The following is a 16,843-nucleotide window of genomic DNA, read 5'->3' as shown; positions in this document are numbered from 1 at the left end:
TTCTTTATCTCCCTGTTGCTTTTGACACTGTTGATCATCCTCTTTTCCTTGAAACTCTCTTCTCTGGATTTTTGGGGTACCACTCTCTCTTGGTTCTCCTCTGATCAATCAGACTGTTCTTTCTCAGTCTCTTTTACTTGACCCTCCCCCACATCACACCCTCTAACTGTAGGTGTCTCACAGGGCTCTCTCCTGAGACCTCTTCTCTTACCGCTCCCCCCCCCCCAATAATAGTTCACTTACTGAGCTCTCATGGATCTAAGATTACCATCTCTATTATGATTCTCAAATCTACCTTTCCTGTCCTAACCTCCCCTCCAGTTTTGCATCTCTAACTGCCCTTCAGACATTTCAGAATGTCCCATAAACATATTAAACTTTAATAAAAAAAAATAAACATTTTTATTTATAGCTTTGGGTTCCAATTTTTATCCTTTTCCTCCCTCCCCTCCCCCTTACCTGAGGTGGCAAACAGTCAGATATGGGTAATACATATGTGATTATTTCAAGTTTTCTTTTTTTCCTTTCTTTTTTCTTTTTTTGCAGGGCAGTGAGGGTTAAGTGACTTGCCCAGGGTCACACACACAGCTTGTAAGTGTCAATTGTCTGAGGTCGAATTTGAACTCAGGTCCTCCTGAATCCAGGGCCGTGTTTTATCCACTGCGCCACCTAGCTGCTCCCAATACATGTATGATTATGTAAAACATGACCATATTCGTCATTTTGTATAAGGAACCTTGAATAAAAGAAAAAAATGAAAGTGAAAAATAGCATGCTTCAGTCTGTTCCATCAATTTCAGTTCTTTCTTTGGAGGTAGATAGTATGTTTCATCAATAGTCCTTTGGGATTGTCTTGGATCATTGTATTGTTGTGAATAGTCAAGTCATTCACAGTTCTTTATCAAACAATATTGCTGTCACTGTGCACAATGTTCTCTTGGTTCTGCTTACTTCACAATACATCATTTCATACATGTCTTTCCAGGCCTTTCTGAAATTATCCGGCTTGTCATTAATAATAGCACAATAATATTCCATAGCCATCATATACCACAGCTTTTTAAGCCATTCTTCAATTGATGAGCATTCCTTTGATTTCCAGTTCTTAGCCACCACAATAAGAGTTGCTATAGATATTTTTGTACAAATAGGTCTTTTTCTCTTTTGGGGGATGTCTTTGGGATATAAACCTAGTAGTGATATTGCTGGATCAAAGGGTTTGCACAGTTCTCAAGTCTAAAACTGAACTCATTATCTTTTCCTCCTAATCCTACCCCACTTCTCTTGCTTTTGAGGTACCACCATCCTCCAGGCCCCAGGCTTGCAACCCATGTGTCATCATCAAATCCTTGACTCAGTTATTGGTGTTTTTTTCCTGTTTTTGTTTTGTTTTGTTTTGTTTTGTTTTTGTGGCAATGAGGGTTAAGTGACTTGCCCAGGGTCACACAGCTAGTAAGTGTCAAGTATCGGAAGTCTGACTAGAACCCAGGTCCTCCTGAATCCAGGTCCAGTGCTTTATCCACTGCGCCACCTAGCTGCCCCTCTCACTGCCTTTCAGTCCTCTGTATTCAATCAATTGCAAGGCCTGTTGATTTCACCTTTGTGATGTCTCTCCTACAGGCCCCTTTTCCTCCTTTGATACTGCCAGCACCCTGGTGAAGGCCCTGGACTTTTGCAGTAGTCTGCTGGTGTACCTCACATAAATTTCTCCCTCCTCTAGTTCATTCTTCAATTATCAAAATGATTTTCCTAAAGCACAGGTTCGATAATGACTCCCTGTCATCTCCAGGATCACATACAGAATCCTCTTTTTGGCCCTCAAAGCCCTTCATAACCTAAACCCTCCCTACCTTTCCAGTCTGACATCTTCCTCCTTGCCACCTACTTTTTAATCCAGAGATACTGGCCTTAGATGCCTGTCTGTCCCTGCGTCTGAAATGCTTTTCCTTTAAAGAAAACCTCCTGGCTTTCTTTAAATCCCAAGTAAAATCCCATCTTCCATAGGAAGCCTCAATTCTTCTTGATTCTAGTGTCTTCTCTCTTATATACCTTGATTGTACATATGTGTTTGCTTATTGTCTTCCCCACTGAATTGTGAATTTCTCCAGGGCAGGGACTATGTTTGACCTCTTTTTGTATTCCCCGCAGTGAGCATAGTGTCCCACATGTAGCAAGCACTTAAAAAATGCTTATTGACTGCTTTGACAGTCTAACTGAAACAAAATAAAACTCACTATCTGTTCCCCCAAATTCATCCTTTTTCTGAATTGCTAAGGTCTGTTACTATTTTTTTTTTTTTTACGGGGCACTGGGGGCTAAGTTACTTGCCCAGGGTCACACAGCCAGTACGTGTCAAGTGTGTGAGGCCGGATCCGAACTCAGGTACTCCTGAATCCAGGGCCGGTGCTCCATCCACTGCGCCACCCAGTCGCCCAAGGTCTGTTACTATTATAAGCACCACTATCCTTCTAGGTACCCAGATTTAAAACCTCAGTGTTATTCTTTTTTGTTTGTTTGTTTGTTTGTTTTTTGCGGGGCAGTGAGGGTCAAGTGACTTGCCCAGGGTCACACAGCTAGTGTCAAGTGTCTGAGGCTGGATTTTGAACTCAGGTCCTCCTGAATCCAAGGCCAGTGCTTTATCCACTGTGCCACATAGCTGCCCCCCCCCCCCCTCAGTGTTATTCTTAACCCACCTAACAGTAACTTGCTAACTACTCCAACAACATATTTTCTATTGGTCCTTTTCTCCCCCTTCCCATAGCTACCACCCTAATTTAAGCCCTCATCACGTCTTGCATGAACTTCCGCAGTAGCTTCCTCATTGGTCTTTCTGCCTTGACTCTCCTTATTCCAATGCATCTTCCACACAGTTTACAAAGTGATTTTTACTAAACTACAGGTCTGACCATGTTCGTCCCCTACATCACCAATTCTAAGGGTTTCCTGTTACCTATAGGATCAAAAATAAATTCCTTTTTAAAAGCTCCTCCCATGCTAGTCTCAGCTTACCTTTCCGGCTTTATTTGATTACTCCCTTTTGGTTCATCCTAGTTAGCCTTCTGCACTACACTGTATACCTCCATCTGCCTTTTCATTGACTATGCCCCTTGTCTGGAAGTCATCCCTTCCCAACAGATCAGGACTCCTTGTTTCCTTCTAGAATCAGTTCAAGTGCCACCTTCTGCAAGGTATTGCCTGACCATGTTGTTCCTCTGCTTCATAGCCTGCATAAACCCTCTCGAATTAAGGAAAGCAGTTATTAGGTGCTTACAGTATGCCAGGCACTGTGCTACACACTGAGGATACAGAAGCAAACAAAAACCTGAAATGTTCCCTCTTTTGAAGGAGCTTTACACTTAGCAGGAAAGACAAAGCATGCGGTGAGAGGGAAGCAAGGGAGAGATGGGAGCAAGCCAGCCAATGTGCCAGTAAGTGCAGCAGGCGCATGGCTGGGGCTCCTCATGAGGCAGGCATTCCAGGCAGGGGCTTTACTGACCACCGAGTCAGCCTGAACAGGAGGTTACTGCCAAGGGGCCAAGCAGTTGCTTGTGGTGATAGAGGAGCAGCTTAGAAGTGGCACTTGAGCCAAACATAAACTCCTTCACAACCAGACCCTAGCCTATCTTCCCAGACTCATTATACCTTACTTCCCTTCATACACTGGACAAAATGATTTTCTTGCTGTTCCTCAATTATAGTATTCCAGTGACCATCTCCATGTTTTTGCACAGACTTTCCTCCATGCCTGGAATACACTCTTTACCTCCAAAGGTGGACTCAAATGATTCCTCCTATTTGCAGGAGGTGTGTGACTCCCCCTGCTAGTGCCTCGTGTCCCATCACCTTATTTCTGCTTTGAGTTTATTTTGTCTGTACATATATATGCACATGTTTTTCACCCTGAGAAAATATAAATTCCTTGAGGGCAGAGGGACTGTTTTTGCTTTTCTTCTCGGATCCATAATGCCTGGCCCAAAGTAGTAGATACTTTAAAATGCTTATTGATTGATAATAGAAAATAATAAAAATGTATATTTAACTTTAGGTCGAAAAGTATGTGAATGTTTTTAGACAAGACATCAATTTTCCAGTACATTAATTCTCTTGCCAAGTGTATTTACCTTCACTTTGGAATGGAGAATTAAAAGTAAGACTTCATTCATTTAGTCTAGTGATTCTCGAATGTTTTAATATCACTAATCACCAGCTCCTAAGCTACCCTTTGTCTCCCTTCATCCCCCACAAAAAGATTATAATCTCCATATTTCCATGCTTTGCTTAAAATATAGTCTATTGGCAATAAACTTTCTTTGTTTCATTTAGGAGACATAAATGGGTTTAGGGAGAGGTTGGTGGTTGTGATTTTTAGTTAGCCACACAATGGAGTACATTGTTTGTTAAAATAAATGTCTGTAGTTGTTTGATAACAATAATGGACAATAATTGGCTAGTGAGCCAGACAGCTTGGGTAGAAAAAGACAGATGGAAGAAAATTCTGTTTTGTACAGCCACTGTCAGCAGCATGAAATGGTTTTTCAGAACCCATCATTTCTAGGCAGAGTTAACAGCTCTTAAACAGCTTATCTTGACCACCTTTCTTTAGATTGACAGTCCTGATGAAGACCTAAATTCATCTTCAACCTGTCACTTTTTCATGGGCTAAAGTTATTTATGCTCTTGTCCACATCTCCCTCTAGAAATAGGGAGGCTAAGAAATTGGTCAGAGCAATTTTGTGGAAGGCAAGGTCAGGGGTATACTTACCTAGGCTCTTTCCCCTTGTGTTCCCCAAATGCCTTTCTAATATGGCCATGTTAGGATTTGAGAAATGCTTTGTATAGAGATTTGCAGTTTGAAAATGACTTTCTTTTCTTTTGACTCTTTTTAGGAAACACATGAAATTGTGGCAATCAAGAAATTCAAGGACAGTGAAGGTATGTTTTTCTGTATATTAAGGGTTTTGTATATCATGTATAGAACAGATATACCTTAGCAAGCAAAAACCTTGTGATCCCCTGCTTCAAAAGTTAGAGCAATAGTCCTTTTCTGAGCATACTTTGATTTGAAATATTAAGTCTTTTTTAGAAATTCCATTTTTAGTTGAAGATGTGATCAGTTATTAGGAAGCCTAGGTAGAAAGAATGATTTCTAACGACCCTAAATCACTGGCATGAGCAAATTGTCTGATTTGAAGTAGATATTTCTGTCCTTTCATATACACTCTGTAAATTACTATGTTAGAGCTTTTATTATCACCTGTTTTGATTTCTATTTCATAAACAAAGTTAGAAATTTAAGATAGGGTGAACCTAGTGTATCATATAAAGTTGTCTCCAACTTATAACAATTTAAAATTCTTTGGGAAGAAACAGACTTCAAGGAATAGGTACTTAGAGACTTTGTCATGTATAGTTTCAGGTGGAGTATGGAAACTAAAAAAAAGAGTGAAAAAGCATACTTGAACTCCACAATATAAAATCAGTGCATTAGTTGAGAATGAAGCAAAAGAGCTGATCAGAAAAGCATGATTTTTGGAGTTTGATGGATGGCATGTGTTCCAAGAAAGCTATTTTAAGATTAAACCGGAAGGCAGCTAGGTGGAGCAGTGGATAAAGCACCAGCCTTGGACTCAGGAGGACCTGAGTTCAAATCCTGCCTCAGACACTTGAAACTTACTAGTTGTGTGACCCTGGGCAAGTCACTGAACCCTCATTGCCCGCCCCCCCCCCCCAATTAAACTGGCCATCTATAAAATAGCAGTCACATTCATCTTTCATCATCAACATATTTCTTTATTGAGCCTCATGAGACTTGTCACTGTCGATGAACAACAATTTTTATTATACTAGCCATAAAATCTAATTAATATCAAGTAGCTTAACAGGATCCAGCAGCAAAGAGGTCCTATACAAAGTGAAATTCATTGTTTTTCTTCTTCTGACACGTTTAATATATACAGTGAATGAATTTACAGCAGGATTCCTAAACAACTATTACATGGGCAGCCAAAGAAAGGGAGGCCAAAATAATTTCTTTCATGATACTCTGAAAATATCTTCAAGTAAAGGAGAATTGATGACAGTTGAAGAGGAGATAAGTACATTATCAGAAGCTATTTTGCCCAATTAAATGCTGACAAAACTGATAATTCAGAAGAAATGAATAAATACTTAAAAATGTAAAACAACTAATTAGCAAAACAATAAAATATTTAAACAATTTGGTATCAGAAAAAGTAAAACCATAGATGAACTGCCAAAGTTAAAAAACATCACACTTGAATATCAGGTTGATTTCCAAGTGAATTCCATCAGATGTTCAAAGGACAATGAATTCTGATATTATGCAAACTATTAGCAATAATAGGAAAAGAAGCATTCTTCTACTCCCTTTCTCTGATGTGAATGTGGCCATGGTATTTAAACCAGGAAGAAAGTAGTATATGAAAGTTCCTAATGGAAATTGAGATAAAAATTCTAAATAAAATATTAACAAATAGACAACAGAAATTAGGAAAATTATATACTTTGACAAGGTTGGATTTATAACAGAATGCAGGGTTGATTCCACATCAATGTAATAAATCATATTAATAACAAATAATAGCATATTATATCAATAAATGAGGAAAAGGATTTTAACAAAATCCATTATCTTTGTTAAACACACACACATATACATACATACAAGAATGTATGGACTTTTCTTTAATAGAGTAAATAATATTTATCTAAAACCAGCAGCAAACCTTATATGTAAAGGAAAAAAGTTAGAAGCCTTTCCAGTAAAATGAGGGGTAAAATAAGGATGTCCATTATTACTACCACAATTTAATAGAGACCTAAAAAAGCTACCTATAGCTCTGAAAGAAAGAAATTAAAAAGAAGCATAGCAAAGAGGAAACAAAATTATTGCTTTTTCAAATTATATAATTCACATCGAAAACCTTAGCATCAATTAAATAATTGAAACAAAACCTCAAAGTGGCAGGATATAAAATACATTCACATAAGTAATTTGCATTCCTTTATATTACCAAGAAAACCTGAAATATGAATATGAAAATATGAAGAGAGAAATTCTATTTAAAATAACTATTAGAAGGTATAAAATATTTGAGAATGTTTTTACAAAGATAGAACCAGGAACTATACAAGTGCAACTATGAACACTTTTTGCAAAAATAAAGTCCAATCTGAATAATTGGAGAAATATTACTAGGTCATTGTTATAATAAATATGATATAAATAATAGAATTTTTGGTAAAAATATATCATTATAAAAATGACAGTGCAGCCTTCCAAACTACCAGATTATTTTATAGAGTCAGAAAAAATAAGATGTATCCTTAATTTTCAATTTGGGGCTACCACAAAATGTTTCTATAAATATGTTTCCTCTTTCTTTAATTTCTTTAGTATATAGTCGTAGTTAAAGGGTATGTATAGTTTGGACCTTTCTTGAAAGCACATTGCTTTCTAGAATGTCTAGATCAATTAATTCACAGCTCCACAATGCACTAGAGTACCTGTTTTTGCATAGCCCCTCCCATATTTGTAATTTTTCTCTTTTGTCATCTTTACCCATTCAAATGGTGTGAAGTGGAACTCAAGAGTTGTTTAAATTTGCATTTCTGTAATTATTAGTGGTTTGGAAAAAAATTGGTTTCTCTGATAAAGGTTTCTAGGTTATAATTAGCATAGCATAACATAGCATAGCATAGCATAACATAACATAACATAACATAGATTAACATAACATAGATTAACATAAATAGGAACTCTTTTTGTGGTAGCCCCAGATTGAAAACTAAGGATACATCTTCCTCTTGGGGAATAGCTAACCAAATTGTGGAATATTAATGGAATGAATATTATAAGAAATGATGAAATGTCAAGTTTTAGAGGAAACTGGGAAGACCTTTATGACCTGATACAGAGTGAGGTGAACAGAAATAGGAGAGCAATTTACTTGTCAACATTATTTTAGAGAAAAACAACTTTGAAAAACTTTTGAACGTTGATGAATAGAAGAATTATAAACTACAAGATCAGAGGACTAAAGATAAACCATGGCATCCATCTCCTTTAAGATAGGTGGTAGATTTAAAATCCAGGATGAGATTTGCATTTTTGTATAAGGGCAGTATGAGAATTTGTTTTCAGAGAGAGAGAGAGAGAGAGAGAGAGAGAGAGAGAGAGAGTGAGAGTGTTCGTGTTCCTTTAGGGGGAGGGAATCGTTTGAGGGAGAGATAATTTTTTTTTTGTTTGTTTTGTTTTTTAGTGAGGCAGTTGGGGTTAAGTGACTTGCCCAGGGTCACACAGCTAGTAAATGTGAAGTGTCTGAGGTTGGCTTTGAACTCAGGTGCTCCTGACTCCAGGGCCGGTGCTCTATCCACTGCGCCATCTAGCTGCCCCTGAGATAATAATTTTTAAAAAATAATTTCAAGCAAGTAGATCAAACAAGATAAAAAAATATCTGTGAGCTTATAGGAAATAGTAGCTGTAGAAAGGCAAGCCTGATATAAGTCTTGAAGAAGGTAGCTTTTTTAAAAAACCAGGATTTTGGAACCTCATATGAGTTTCATAGGAGAAAAATTAATAATTTGTATTTTTGAAAGTAATTCTTATAAGCTACAGACAAAAGAATAGCCTTCACAGGTGCAGGGCTGTTGAAGATTTTTGCCTGTGTATTGATCTTGTCTTAAACACCATTAATAATCGTTGTCAATAGGACCATCTTTGAATACAGTTGTGTGTGTGTGTGTGTGTGTGTGTGTGTGTGTGTGTGTGTATGATACACATACATGATTTTGATTTAAAAATTGACACCAAAAGCAAATTAGAGGATCAAGGAAGACTTGCTCACTTTAAAAAATAGCGCTCTTCGGGGGCGGAGCCAAGATGGCGGAGGAAAGACGTTAAGCTCACGGGGCTCCTGATACAATAACCCCAAAAATAGCAATAAAAGAACCCTTGGGGCAGAAAAACACACAAAAAAACGGGCTGAGAGTTTTCTCCAGCTATAGATAGATTTTAGGGGGCCGTGCTGGGCCATGAATAAAGCCTAACCCCACAATCAGGCCGACACACCAGACACACACCAGAGGAATTTGCCCCAGTGCCTCTGAATCGGCTACAGCACCAGCGTCTTCTGGAACCGAGCACGCGCGGTGGGACTGAACAGCTGGCCTGGGGCGGGGGGGCGGGGGGGTAAGTGAAGGGGTCCCAGTGGATTGGGGGGAAGGATTCGACTGTACCACCCCAGCGGGCAACCAGGAAGAAATCCTGAGCGGCAGGAGACCCAGGTGGGGGAGGGGAGCAGGGGAGCAGTCTCATAGGAAGCTGAGAACCACACCACAGAAAGTTTTGCTGGTTGGTTTCTTAGTAAATAGGCCTGAGGTTATCTCTGGACCTGAGAACAGGCCAGGTGAGATTAAAGCCTGCCTCCCCTCGACCCAAAACACCTGGGACCCTCTGAAGCTGAGAGCAGGAGTGGAGCTGAGAAGCAGGCGCGGCCCCCCCCCCCCCCCCCAGTGGAGAGTTTAAAATCAAATGAAAGTGAGGCCAGGCAGACTGAGAAGAAGCCCAACCATCCCCCAGGCCACGCTGTAGCTTGAACAGTGTGTCCTGGAAGCAGCGCCACATTTAAAGGAGTTAAAAGCCAAGAAATAGTAAGCCAGGATGAGCAGACAGAGAAAGCAGAAGACCATTGAAAACTTCTTTGGGGGTAAGGTAGACCACAATACAACCTCAGAAGAAGAAGATAATAACAGGGGCAAAGCTCCAACATCCAAAGCTTCCAAGAAAAATATGAACTGGTCTCAGGCCATGGAAGCTCTCAAAAGGGACTTTGAAGAGAAAGTAGGAGAGATAGAAAGAAGATGTAGAGAAAAGGAGGAAAGAATGGAAAGGGAAATGAAAGCGATAAAGGAGAGTCATGAGAAAAAAGTCAATAGTTTGAAAAGCCAAATGGAAAAGGAGATTAAAAAACTGTCTGATGAAAATAATTGCCTAAGAATTAGGATTGAACAAATGGAAGCTAGTGACTTTATGAGAAACCAAGACACAGTAAAGCAAATCCAATTGAATGAAAAAATAGAGGGCAGTGTGAAATATCTCCTTGGAAAAACAGCTGACCTAGAAAATAAATCTAGGAGAGATAATTTGAAAATCATTGGACTACCTGAAAACCATGACCAAAACAAAAGCTTAGACACCATCCTCCAAGAGATTGTGAGGGAAAATTGCCCTGATATTCTAGAAGCAGAAGCTAAAATAGAAATTGAAAGAATCCACCTATCACCTCCTGAAAGAGATCCCAAAAGGAAAACCTCCAGGAATATTATAGCCAAATTCCAGAATTCCCAGGTCAAGGAGAAAATACTGCAAGCAGCTAGAAAAAAGGAATTCAAATACTGTGGAGCTCCAATAAGGATAAAGCAAGATCTAGCAGCTTCTACATTAAAGGACCGAAGGGCATGGAATATGATATTCCAGAGGGCAAAGGAACTGGGACTTCAGACAAAAATCAGGTACCTAGCAAAATTGAGTATAATTTTTCAGAGGCAAAAATGGGATTTCAATGAGAAAGAGGTCTTTCAAGCATTTGTGATGAAAAGACCTGAACTGAATAGAAAATTTGACTTTCAAATACAAGATCCTGGAGAAGCATAAAAAGGTAAACGGGAAAAAGACTTCATCAGGGATATTAAAAGATCAAACTGTTGACATTTCTACATGGGAAGATAATATTTTGAAATCATAAGAACTATCTCAGTAAGAAATTCAGGGGCAGTTGGGTGGTGCAGTTGATGGAGCGCCGGCCCTGGACTCAGGAGAACCTGAGTTCAGGTGTGACCTCAGACACTTGACAATTGATAGCTGTGTGACCCTGGGCAGGTCGCTTGTCCCTGGTTGCCTCACCAAAAAACAAAACAAAACAAAACAAAAATTCTTCACAGGAAATTCACAGAAGACAGGGCTGAACTGAATATGAAGGGATGATATCTGTAAAGCATTTATGTTTTGTTCTTTGTGGGGCAGAGAGGGAGGGGTGTCTTATGTTTGGGGCTAGATTTGAGCTTGGGGGGCCTCCTGGGTCCAGGGCTGGTGCTTTGTCCACTGTGCCACCTAGCTAATCCATGACAACATCATTAAAATAGGGTTGAGGTGTAGGAGGAATAAACTGGGGGAGGGAGAAGGGGAGAGATGGTCTAGGGAGAGGTATTTCACATGAAGGAAACAAGAAGAAAGCTTATGGAGGAGAGTGGAATAGGGGGAAGGAGTTGGGGAGTGAGTGAACCTTAATATCATCAGAATTGGCCCAAAGAAGGACTAACATACATACTCAAATAGGTATAGTAATATACTTTTGCCCTGGGGGGAGGGAGGGAGAGAAGGGGGGGAGAGAAGGGAAGGAGGAAAGGGCAGATTAAGGGAGAGAGCAGTAAAAAGCAAAACACTTTCAAGGAAGATGAAGATGTTCTGCATGACTGCACCAGTATGACATATTGAATTGCTTGATCTCATAGGGAGGGTTGAGGAGGGAGGGAGGAAGAAAAATTTAGAACACAAAATTAGCTCAGGGACCTTGATCCCATTGGAGTGGGCTCATGGAAGGAATAGATTTCATACCCAATTGGGAGGAGCAATCTATTTGACCCTGCAGGAAAATAGGAGGAGAAGAGGACAAGGAAGGAAGGGTGAAAAAAGGGAGTGCAGAGTGAGAGAGAGGATAGTCAGAAGTAAGGCACCTCTGAGGAGGAATAGGTAAAAAGAAGATAGAATAAATGTCATGGGAAGGGAATGGGATGGAGGGAAATAGTTATGATGATTGACTATAATGGCAAGATGTATGCTGGGCTTTTGTGAAGAAGATTCTCTGTCAAGCTTAAGGTTGATATAGAGGTTGTGATAAACAGGATGCTATGGTGAAAACCTGGAGGGACCTACATTAGCTGAAGCAGACTGAAATGTACTGTATACAAAATAACAGCAATAGTGGGGGATGATCTGCTGGGAAGCATGTGGTTGTTTTCAGCAAGGCAATGATCCAATGTAACCCTGAGGGACTTATGAAGATTGCAGCCCATCTGCAGAGAAAGAACTGATAGTATCTGAAAACAGATGGAAACACATGTTTAAAAAAAAAATAGCGCTCTTCTATGTTAATATAAAATATAATCTTTACCTTTTTAATATTCGTAACTATAACATAGATTTGTTCTTATTTTTCACTTCTGTCTATCCTTTAGAGTGACTCTCATTAGTGTGTGCCAGCCTTCCTAATAGTTGAAGATTATTTGACCTGTTCCAGTTTTATCAAGCCCACAAGAAATTCCACGAAAATTGCCTTCTTACTTCCCATACATTCAAACTTTGACATAATGTGTGCACAAACCCATGTCACAAACACAGCAGAAACACCATTTTTTGTAGACAAAGAACTTACTTGACTATGCTAAGTTCTGGGTATACAAAGAATGGCAAAAATATCATCCCTGCCCTTGAAGAGCTCCCATTATAAATAATGGAGAAGAAAATGTGCAAGCAAGATGTATATAAAGTAAATGGGAGGTAATCTCTGAAAGAGAATTGCTCTCTGGGAAGGCACTTGCAGGGGTGAGGCAAGGTCTTTTGTAGATGGTGCAGTCTGAGCTCAATCCTCAGTCTGTCTTGTAGGCAGCCGAGGAAACCAGGAAGTAGAAGGAGAAGGGAGAGAGCATCACAGCCAGCCATGGGAGGCAGGCAGCCAATGAAAAGACACATATAAAATCGACCTTTTTGACACTCCCAAAGCACCACTGTCTTGAAGATCTACCCAAGCATATTTTCAGTTTTCATTGCAACCTCATATCAATTAGCAAACCTCTCAGGCTCATCCCCTACTCTTTTTTCAGGTAGCAAATTTTACTCTTCCCCCAGTCTTATTAGTAATAGTACTAATAATTGCATTTGTATAGCACTTTTAACATTTACAAAATGCTTTCCTGATAGGAACCCTGTGAAGTGAGTAGTAAAAGTGTTTTATCCACTTCTCGAAGATGAAGAAACTCATCTCAATGAGGTTTCTGTCTTGTGCCCTAGTCAGAGTTGGGATTTGAGCACAGGTAGCCTAATTTCAAGCCTGTAATCTTGTCACTGCACTGTGCTGACATTGTATGACGCTGGGCTTTTGTTCCCTCTTAAATTGATGTGCAACCCAGTTAAGGAAATGGAAAGTGTTTTATTCAACATCTATTGTGTGCCTCCTATGTTTAGAGCAGTCTTCAAGGTGCAGGGGGAAGATAGATTAATGAGAAATTATCCCTGCCCAGGTGAAGCTTATTAGTTCTTCTACAAATTTATCTAAAAACCTTTTGACGATGCTTATTTTCAGCTTGTATCCAGTCGGGCAGTCAACATTTATTAAGTGACTTCTGTGTGGCAGGCACTGTGTTGCCACCACATAGTTGCTGCGCCTAGAAACAAAAGGCAATTACTGCCCTCCAGGAGCTCACAATCTAATGAGGGAGACAATAAGCATATAAATATGCACAAACAAGCTATAATTGGGAGAAATAGGAAATAATCAATAGAGGGAAGGCACTAGAATTGAGATGCTGGGAAAAGCTTATTGCGGGGTTTTAGTTTACCAGATTTTTAAAGTAAATCTTTAGTCTACTGAAAGATGACTTGAACTGGGGAGGGTGTTACATATAAGAAGATTGGAAGGGGAAGGAGGGACTAGGTTATGAAGTGCTTTGAAATCCAAATAGTGGATTTTATTTTTGATCTTGAAGGGAGCCACTGGAGTTTATTGAACATGGAGGTGACACAATTGGATCTGCACTTTAGGAAAATCACTTTGACAGATGAATAAAGGATGGATTGGAGTGGGGAGAGATTTGGGGAAGGCAGATTTACCAGCAGGTTAGGAGGCGGTATTACAGGAGAAAAGAGGATATATTCCAAAGATATTGCAGCAGATTGGATATGGGGAGGTGGGAGTGTGGGAAAGATAGTGAGGAATCCAGGAAGACTTGTAGGTTGTGAGCCTGAGGGAATGGGAGGATGGCTTAGTCCTCTGAAGTAATAGGGAAGTTTGAAAGGGGAAGAGGCTTCCTGGAGGGAAAGAATGAAATCATTTTTGGACATGTTGAATTTAAAGTCGGCTAGACCAACCCGGTTTGAGATGTCTGAAAGGCAGTTAGAGATGTGAGACTGGAGGTTAGAAGAGAGATTGAGGCAAGATAGGAAGATTTGAGATTCATCAGTATAGATATGATAATTAAATCCATAGGTACTAATGAGATCACCAAGTGAAGTAGTATGTCAGGAGGAGACCATGACAGAGCATGGCTTAGAGGAGGATCCAACTCTGGAGACTGAGCATTTGCAGTCAGATAGGAGAACAAGGGGAGAGAGGTGTCTCAAAAACTCAGAGAGAAGAGAGTGTCGAGGAAAAGGGTGTGATTGACATGTTCAAAGGCTGCAGAGAGGGAAAGGAGAATGAGAATTGAGGAATAGGCCATTGAAATTGGCAACTAAGAGATCAGTAGTAACTTTGGAATAATGAGGTTGGAAGCTGGTTTATAGGAGGTTAAAAAGAGTGGGAGAGGGGCAGCTAGAAGGCGCAGTGGATAGAGCACCGGCCTTGGAGTCAGGAGTACCTGAGTTCAAATCCGGCCTCAGACACTTAACACTTACTAGCTGTGTGACCCTAGGCAAGTCACTTAACCCCAATTGTCTCACTAAAAAAAAAAAAAGAGAGAGAGAGGGAGAGGAGAGAAAATAAAGTCACCTCTCACGGAAGACTTTCTTAAGGAGTTTATCCTCAAAGGGCTGAAGAGATGTAAGATGATTATTAGCAAAGATGAAAGGTTCAAGTGAAGTTTTGTTGTGTTTTTTTTTTGAGGATGGGGGAGACATGGACATATTTGTAGGGAGTGAGGAAGGAGCCAGTAAATAGGAAAGATCGAAGATAAAAAGAGAATGAGGATGATGGGGTGGTACGTTGGAGGAGGCGAGATGTAATGGAGCCACTTGTGAATGTAGAAGGGTTTCCCTCGACAAAAGAGTAGGATCACACCCTTTTCAGTGAGATGATGGAGGAGATAGTGACAGAGCATAAGAGCGATGAGATGAGGAGGGGAAAAGAGGGAGGTCTCAGGAGATAACTCCAATTTTTCTCAGTAAACTATGAGGTAGGCTTCTAATGGCACTCTTCTTGGTATAACAGTTTTTATAAGCCTACTATACTTGTCCTCATCAATGCAATAGTTACCTTGCTAATCATCAGAACTCCCTGCTAACTCATAGCCTTGCTCAGCATCCGACTTTTAAGAGAAAGAGGCAAATGATGATCAACTAGCTATCAGGAGTTACTCCAGAAAAGCTTAATACCTTCACTGCATTGTATTTACCAAGGAAGAAAAGTGGACTAATGCATTCAGGAGGAAATTTTTGTTTGTTTGTTTTGGTTTTGTTTTGGGTTTTTTTGCGGGGCAATGGGGGTTAAGTGACTTGCCCAGGGATACATAGCTAGTAAGTGTCAAGTGTCTGAGGCCAGATTTGAACTCAGGTACTCCTCAATCCAGGGCCAGTGCTTTATCCACTGCGCCACCTAGCTGCCCCCCAGGAGGAAATTTTTGATAGCAAGGGTTGGGTGAAGAGGGAGGTTTTGTAAACTTTTCTTAGCCAAGTAATCTGGAAACTAATTGGGGCTATTTGGAATTCCTAATAAGAATTATAAGAAATTGAATAGCCTGGAGATAGGGGGCACATGGATTTAATAGGGGAGGAAAGGGGATCAAACACAGTGGTTCTGGAAGAATTCATGAGCCCCCTAGAGTTGATTCATTGGGGTTTTAAGGTAGAGTCCAGTAGCTCCATTTACTGACTGGTTGACTGAATCTCAGTTCTGATTCTGACACCCATTACCTATATGACTATGGGCAAATCATTTATCTCTTTGACTCTGAAATGGGTATAATAATCCTTTTTACTACCTTAGCTCACAGAATCATGAAGAAAGCATTATGCAAACCATCAAATGTTATAGAAACTTGAACTCTTTTCATTTTTAATTTATTCATTTACTTAGTCCAGACATGATTTCGTCTGTGTAGAGCTTCCCAGTAAATAAACTTTTTCACCAATGCAACTAGCAAGCAACTAGCAAGCACCCAGCATCTCTGCCTGCAACTTTGATTTTTAAAGAATTGGCTGGATCACTGAAAGCATTAAATGACATCATCATCACAATAATTGGCATTTATGTAGCAAAACATTTATAAAATATCTCATTTGATCATCATGGTGGGAGGGTGGGATTCTAGTACCCATTTTATAGATAATGAAGCTAAGTCTGGGAGTTCAGTAATTTGCCCAAAGTCACACAGCCAATAAGTATCAGTAAGTTGGATTTGAACTCACTTCTTCCTGACTCTGGGTCTAGCACTCGATCCACTGCACCGCCACCTAGATTTCTTCCTTTCCTTGGTTAAGAGTCACACAAATGATGCGTTTTAGAGATAGGAACTGAACCAAGAAATTGAATAGCACTTGTACTACACCATTAAGAAAGGCATTAGCAGTTCATGCTATTCCATGTTTTTCTAGAAATTAGAGAATGATATTCTTGGCTTGGATTTCAAGTTGTGTGGTTCTGCTAATCTTCATTTATAGGTACTACAAAAAGCAAAGCCCAGAATCAGTAGATCCCAAATTCAAGATACTTGATTCCTTGGCAAGAACTCCATACCCTACAACATTTTAAATAGAAGATGTAACAGAACCATTTCCAGTCCTATCTAATTAGACAACCTCTTTGATTCCTAATGATAGTAAGATTCAGAAGGG

The 16,843-nt window shown here is 39.8% G+C and overlaps 1 protein-coding gene across 10 annotated transcripts in view; it reads left to right on the top strand.

Annotated features, from left to right (window-relative positions):
- CDKL5 (cyclin dependent kinase like 5) overlaps positions 1-16,843 on the top strand; it is a 245,965-nt gene that overhangs the window by 133,455 nt on the left and 95,667 nt on the right. For all 10 annotated transcript variants that reach the window (XM_043992518.1, XM_043992514.1, XM_043992513.1 and 7 more), the window contains one exon: positions 4,887-4,932. In XM_043992518.1, the coding sequence (XP_043848453.1) occupies positions 4,887-4,932 (46 nt within the window). The remainder of the gene's footprint in view (positions 1-4,886; positions 4,933-16,843) is intronic.

This window comes from Dromiciops gliroides, chromosome 3 (assembly GCF_019393635.1).
Source record: "Dromiciops gliroides isolate mDroGli1 chromosome 3, mDroGli1.pri, whole genome shotgun sequence".
NCBI classification, from domain to species: Eukaryota; Metazoa; Chordata; class Mammalia; order Microbiotheria; family Microbiotheriidae; genus Dromiciops; species Dromiciops gliroides.
The sequence above is the reverse complement of the archived record's forward strand: the minus strand, read 5'-3'. Positions and strand labels throughout refer to the sequence as shown.